The sequence below is a fragment of the Penaeus japonicus genome, unplaced genomic scaffold (assembly GCF_977035675.1).
Source record: "Penaeus japonicus unplaced genomic scaffold, GWHDUDI00000001_assembly GWHDUDI00000010, whole genome shotgun sequence".
Classification (NCBI taxonomy): domain Eukaryota; kingdom Metazoa; phylum Arthropoda; class Malacostraca; order Decapoda; family Penaeidae; genus Penaeus; species Penaeus japonicus.
In genome coordinates, this window is record NW_028234412.1 from 17583229 (window position 1) to 17590728 (window position 7500).

At 40.0% G+C, this 7500-nt stretch overlaps 1 protein-coding gene across 2 annotated transcripts in view; it reads left to right on the forward strand.

Annotated features, from left to right (window-relative positions):
- Nucleotides 1-7500, forward strand: part of LOC122249967 (tumor protein D54) — a 44783-nt gene that overhangs the window by 939 nt on the left and 36344 nt on the right. The window contains exon 2 of one of the 2 annotated variants that reach the window (XM_086540895.1): nucleotides 2723-2782. The exons of the other annotated variant lie outside the window; for it this stretch is intronic. Coding sequence (XP_086397021.1) covers nucleotides 2723-2782 — 60 coding nt within the window. The remainder of the gene's footprint in view (nucleotides 1-2722; nucleotides 2783-7500) is intronic. 2 annotated transcript variants of the gene reach the window in all.

The following is a 7500-nucleotide window of genomic DNA, read 5'->3' on the forward strand; positions in this document are numbered from 1 at the left end:
AATATTAAGTTGTTTGCTAAAGATGTATTCCTCATGAAGATTGAGGTTTTGGAAAATAGAGATACATCATGCTTTCTGAAGTTATTCCCTTATGTCTTTCTCACTACTTGTTGTTATGATCCTGAGTCAGTAGAGGAAATGACAACTTGACTGTATATTTGTAAGGAGTGCTTGCAGTTTGTATCATCTGTAGGTTTTCATGGAGAAGATATAATAGGCATAAAATAACATGACAAACATAAACCACTCTTGATACTTAGAGTCCCCCTGTATGTGTGCAAGTCTTAGGAAGCAAAGGAATGTCATGAGGATCTTCAACCCAGCCAAGGTTGACAAAAGCACCTGGATTTCAAAAGAGGTATAGCATTTGTGTGCATGCATTGTTCATTCCTATGAACCTTTTCTGACCAATGGAGATTATTTACTGGCATGGTAGTATCATTTTCATTATGTGTAAAATAGTTTTCTTTACCTGATAGAGCTTTCTCACTTGGCAGTAATTATGATTTGTGCCAAAGATCATTTTGCTTTCAAGTTTTTGTTAGCAGTCTATTTACTTTTCAAATACATTTGTGGTATTTATGCATTTTTTTAAGTGTATAATTATTTCATTGAATATTTATTTTTGTTTTGGGACTAGTTAGACTTGCCTTAAGCTTACCTTTGCCTAGGAGTAGCTTTTCTTTGCAGTTTGTATGGATAATGTTACTATGTGTATGTTATTTATCTATTTTGATAGGAAGGATTTGGGGCATTTTAGATTTTAACCATTGTTATCACTAATTCCACAATGACCAGACCATCTTTAGCTTTGTTGAAGTATTTACGTTGTAATTTTCATAAATATGTATGATTAACCCATTACCAGTGGATGGCATGATTTACTGCTAAGGCAGAGTCGGTCCTAGATGCGGATGGCACCATGCCAGACATTGTAAAACTGCCATCCTACTGAATACATGTTTTATTGAAACAGCAACCAATGGGTTAAAGGAAGTGCAAAAGCTTTATTTGTGCGGATTTAAAGATGCACACTTAGGTTTATTTAAATTCTGATGCTGTGAGAAATCGGCTGCTAGAGAGGAGGAAAAGGGGAAGCCTGGAGTTTCCTCAGGGTTTTTCTGTTCTTCCTTGGTCACAGATTCAGTGCACTCCCAGAACAGACTGCTGTCATAGGAAGAAAGTAGATTCTTTCTTCTTAGAAATACCTGAAATATTTGTTATTAAAATTATATTTTGAAATCTAATATTACGGTTCAGTGTCAAGATATTTCTCTGGTACTAATTGTAGGATATGTTTTCAAAACTTCATTCTGTTATTATTGTTGTTACTATTATTATTATTATTATTATTATTGTTATTATAATTATTATAATTTATCATTTTATTGATATTGTTTTTATCATGTGATTTATTTATATTAATTATTTTTAATTAACTGCTCCCATGACATATCATGTAATGGGAATATTTCAATCTCGCCATATTATGTCCTATCATGTTATGAACTCTTCCTCAAAACACATTTTAGATTGTTATGTATGGATATACTTGCTGGAGTTTCATTTGTATAGACACATTTTTCTTTACTTGCAAAAATAGTGTAAACAAATACAAAAGCCTGCTATAATCATCCTGTTGAGTCAAGCAGGTGAAAAGTGCTTTGAGAGGCACAGAGCGGTATCGTGTTGGGAGAGATTTTGCACTTGGTCAAAGCGCGTGCTTGTTATCTAGCCAGTGGGAGCGACATTAAGCAAATATAAGCCCCAGTGCAAATGGGTTAATTGATGTGAAGGGAATTGACTTTTATTGGCTATTACTGCTACTTCTGATGCCTAGACGTAAAATTAGTGAGACTTCTATTTGGCCTGCAATGAGATTTATCTTGTGGAAGTGCTAGATTTAACTTGATTTTGAAGTCATAATTTTAGGGCATAGCATAACTTCAGATTTGGATAATTGTATGTTTGTATTAACAAATGACTTAAATTTGTGTTGCTTAAATGAAGAACATAATCAGATATTTTATGTTTATTCAGATAGTTGACACAGTTTGGTGTTGAAAGGTTGCCTTTCAAGATTTACTAAATGTTATGAACAGTTAACATGATCGTTTGGAGAAAGACTACAGTAGGATACATATTTACTTCCCTCTTGCTGAAATCACACTCTCTTTCTAAGTGTCCTTCACCACTACCTGCTTTTTTCTTTTAATAGGAAATCATAATTCTCTGACTATTTTTCTCAATAGGGACCTACTGAGTTTTTCAGCCTTCAAGTTTTTAGAATGGGAATTCTTGAGTGGTCTAGCGAGACATGCTCATTGAATTACTTTTATCTTTATCTTTTGAGAAGCTCTTACTATATAGGTCTACTGTGCAAGAGTGTAATAAACAAGTTTTGGGTTACTTACCTCCCAACTTTATATATGGGTATTATCCAGTCATTATCTCGATGGTTGTAAATCATCTGGATCTACAGGAAAATATTTTTGTCTTTTCCTTTTTCCTTTTCCTTTTTCTCCTGTATTTATTCCCTAATTACAATATTTAGATATTGTAATTTGATAAGAATAATTGAGGGAATACCTTGAATGCAGCTGAATACCTGTGGACTCTTGTTATTATAAGAGCAAAACTAATTACTCTTGAGAAATGATAGTATCTGCCAATATGAAAAGGCAAGAAATTTTGTTTATGCAATGGTTCATTAATTCTACAGGTATAGGAGATTGTCTGGAGCTTTTGTGGAGCTAGGCGATGCCATTTACCAGCAACCAGTGTGAGTAGGTAGACCACAGCTTCCTGCGCTTGTGTACACTGATTCACTAACAAGCTGCTTTGAGGGTGTCATTGTGACCCTTTTTTGTATTTCACAGCTGCAACACTGAATCAGCTATGTATTTCTGGACTAACACATATACTGAAAATTGTGTTTCTAATATGACTGAAAGTGAATGAGAATCCTAAAATCTGTAAGAAGAAACCCTTGCTAATTTTGATTATTTCGTCACTCAGAGCCACATTATGTGCATGGAATTGACCTTGATCCTGATAAAGACCTATGATACTGTGAATCCAGGGACTTATTTGTGTATAGTAAGTTCTCTGTTCAGACTCGGTTGGATTGGTATAGAAAATAAATTAGTTTTGCCAGCATTTCTTTTGGCTTTATATAGGTTTAAAATTTGGAGAAAGACATGGAGGAAAGTTGATACTTAGATTGGTTTATCATTTGCCTAGACCAAAGAAGATATTTTACTCAGTTGTGACAGAAGTAATAGAATGTCATAGGAAGAACTATCATAATGTGTTGTTATTTTAGATAGTATATAGTGCAACTTGCAAGGCTGAAGAGAAGAAGTGCCTTTTATATACCTTATTTCCATTGCAATTTTTATGCCATGATAAACAAACTTTAGGAATAGAATTTTGATGAGAGTAATGGCTACCATTCATAATATTATGTAAACATAGGCATATGGACAGTGGGGTTTAGATGTGGATTTTTGCATTAGGAGATCTTCCCTGGTCATAGGAGGCAGTTTCTGCAGTCCTTCTCTACTCTTTATAGTTTGGTAATCTCTAGGCAGTAAGACCATAAACCCAAAGGAACATTTTTAGCTTTAATACATAATCATGCCTAGGCTGTAGGAAATATGCTCATTGATTTCTTTTTCACAAGTCGGGTTTTGAGAGATAGTGTCAAGGGCATTTAGCTTTGATCGACTAAACTGTATATTGATTTATTTAAAGCATGTAAGTTTGGAAAAAACAAATGTGTAAGCATGCACGAAATCACTTACTACGGATGCTTGATTACTGTGTATGGTTTGAAAGGACACCCAAATGTGGACAAGACCTAGCACATTTGCAGTGGTTGCATTTGATTGTTTGTATGATAGCTTACTGATCATTGCTGCTTATGATTTTTGCACTATACTAAACTAACTCTTGTGCCTACATACACATGAGTGTACTTTAAGATTTTTTTCAAATGTTGTTTTATAATGTATTTTATAAGTTACCTTGAATGGCATACCACGATGCATTATAAAACAAAAGTGCAGTTGACTTTTTGATCGATACAAAATCCTGCATTGATCATTATGAAAACCAAGAAAGGCCATATTATTGTAGCAATAACCCATTTACACTTTCCAGTTTGACTGTACACTTGGTCACAGAAGGTGGCAACCTCCTATTTGTTATGTTTGTCATGTGAGCTGGTAACTCGCTGTGTAGGAGGACTCGGTGATAGTGACATCTCTTTAACAGTTCAAGGCATTCTACTATGTCCCTTGTTCTATGTGCTCTCTAACTCCTCCTAGACACATGCTGTTAGTAGATCACTGAACAAAGAAAAGTAGGTGGGCATGGACTTCTGTGGCCGAGTGTGTAAATGTTTGAATGGGTTTTTGTTGTGATGCCACCTATGATTTAGATCATCCAAAATGTGGCACAAGTAGTCATCCATACATGATGAAGAATATAATTTTGCTCATTTGCATTTAAAAGCAAACAGTTTAGGGTTATAACCTGCTGAGAATAGAGTTTTTGCCAGCATTTATTGGTTGGCCATTGGTTTCTTGGTTTATCAGCGAAATGCTACGGTGGGATTGTGATGGAAATTGATGGAAGGATTGGCCATGGCCCAGGAACCAGTTGAAGGATTCCTCACCTATGCAGTTCATTGTAAGAAAAATTGGAGGAGGTCACCACTCTAGGAGTGTTAGCTGTTGTGGCCAGTCCATCCCCAACAGCCAGGACCTCTGCAACATCTGCTACATCCGTCATGGCCACTTTATCCAACACTTCCACATACTACCTTACAGCTACCACAACTAACAGAACATCGCAAATACCTTCGAAGCCAGCACAGAGGCATATCTGCCCTTCGCCACAGCCACTTCCTCAACCACCACCACTACATCCCTCACAGCCACACCTACAGCCACTCTTTCACAGGGCTATTCAGTTACTCTTGGAGCAGGTCGAATCAAGTCTAATTGACGAAAGAGCCCCATACAATGTTCTTCGATTTTCTCCGCCAAAAGACGCCCAAAGAAAGGAGCGAAAAAATCATATTTGTTCAAACGCTTCATTTCATCCACTAGCAGCTTATCACCCAGCAAGGGTCTCCGCCGCCTCCGCTCTAAACACATCCATCATGGCAACCACACCACCAACACCTCGTCCACCGCCGCATCTGGTGGGGCTTTTTTGTTGTTGCCGGTTATGGGTCCCACTCTTTTTAGCAGTACATTTCTTGGAGAATAAGAAATGGAAAGTAGAAAATTCCATGGCAAAGAGTGCCGAGCATTAAGCAGTTTGTATTTTGGTAGGCATTGCGAAGAGGGCAGTTGTAGCTCACTTGATCATTTTTCCTTTTGAATTGAAAATTCAAATTAAAAATATTCGCAGATGGCATAGATTTTTCTCCACTGAAGTCCCCAGTTAGCAATGCAGATTCGAAATTATTTGTATTTTATTACAATTTTCTGCGATGCGGTAGATCCTTCTTGTGATTGTTTCATTACGCTTAATTGATATTTTAATTCTTTTTTGGCCGAGCGGGATTTACGACGAAAGGAAAGCTCGGGTCTGCCATCTTGAAGGTGGCTGGTTGCCGTAGTTTCGGGAAGGTGCGGTTGCTAGAACTTTGTTTCTGGCCTTTCGTCCCTGCGTTCCCTCGCCCCTGCGTCCCCCAGTCTTTGTCCACACATCCCTACGTTCCCTTATCCCTGGTTACCTCGTCCCCGTGTCCCTGTTTGCCCCCAATCTCTACATTCCCTCGTCCCTATGTTCCCTTGTTTGTGCGTTCCCTGGTTCCTGAGTTCCCGTCTCCCTGTGTCCCTTCGTCCCTGTCGCCGCAGGGCCCGAAGTAACGTCGCCCCGTCCTTGATTTTCCTTGGGACGTCCCTCTATGACTCCACTGCTCCTTTCTAGAATATTCTAACCGCCCAGGTCTTACTTCCAAGGCTTTCTCCTCGCACAGACTACGTCCAGAAACTAAGTCTATGGCCATTGTCAAGACCGCCATGATTTTCCTTGTCGCTCCTCTCAGCGGAGATTCAGTTTGCAACGTGTGTCAGTGCTGCCCTCTGGTGACAAAGCGTATCGAGAAAGAACTCATTGTTGAAGGTGGATTTACAAGAAAAAACATCAAACTACATAATAGCATTCAATGTAAAATTTGGTCCCATCCAGAAAAAAAGTTATGTTATTTCCCATAGATTACTTGCAGGGCTTCGGAATATCATTTCGAGAAATTGTGTGAATTTGCGGTCTTATAAAGTGTGAATTTACAGATCAGTAAGTATAAGATGTTTAAAAACTCTTCTTGGAATTTGACAGATTGTTAGGTTGTGGTCCAGAGGTCAGGATTTTATTGGAAGGCGCGGCGCCGAATGGAACGCTGTGACCTAGTTTCACACCGCGGGATGCAAGGGACGTGACTGTCATAATGAATATAGCCATGCGAGGCCACCGACAGAAGATGTGCATGCATCAGCCAATCCCGTTGAAAGGGAGGCCGAGTTATTCAGAGCAGGGTTAGCGGGTTTGCTTGAGGCGTCGGAGTCTCGTAGGATCTCGCGAGAATCTACGAGGAGTTGCTGGCGAGCACATGTAAAGAGACCGGGCAGCTCCGTTCGAGGTTACGGTGTTTTATGTTTACACGGCGAGGGAGTGATACGGCGAAATGTTGACCTTTGAGTGGACAGTCTACGAAAATTTCCGAAGGAGATCAGGTTGGGGATATGGGCGAAATATATCTTTTTGCAAGCGCTTTGTTTTTATTTGGTACTATTTATAGGCTCCCGAGTCTTCCTTTTATCTTTGCCATCATATCTATGGCCATGGTAATTATTGTGCACTCTTTCCGTCTCGAAAAGAACAACAACCCAAAGAAACCTCCCTGACATAACGCGCAGAAGATTTCCCCAACGGAAAACTGGTTCCGAGCTCTCCATTGCTCTAGCAGAGGCCATCATCGCCCAAGCGTTTCCTTATAAGCAACCGCGCAAGAATTCGCCCGATAGACTGAAAATCGAGGCGTAAGATGAGTAAAGCTTTAAGCTTAAAGATGCACCAGGCTCCGGATCGATCTGGAGCACGAGTGTCACACTGTCCTTCGTGACGGTACAAAACCCTTCAAGTCATTGTGTTTCCCTGCCGAAGCTGCGGCCCTTTCCCCTCGCCCCCTTCCACGCGCCCTACATTCTCTCTCGCTCTCCCTCTTTCTCTCTCTCTTTCTTCTCTCCTCTCTCCCCCCCTCTCTCTCTCTCACTCTCTCTCGCTCCCTCCCTCCCTCTCACCCTGTCCCTCTCACCCCCCCCCTCTCTCTCTCTCTCTCTCTCTCTCTCTCTCTCTCTCTCTCTCCTCTCTTCTTCCCTCTCTCTCTCCTCCTCTCTCTCTCTCTCTCTCTCCCCCCTCTCTCCCTCTCTCTCTCCTCTCCTCCTCTCCCCCCTCCCTCTCTCTCCTCTCTCCTCCCTCTCT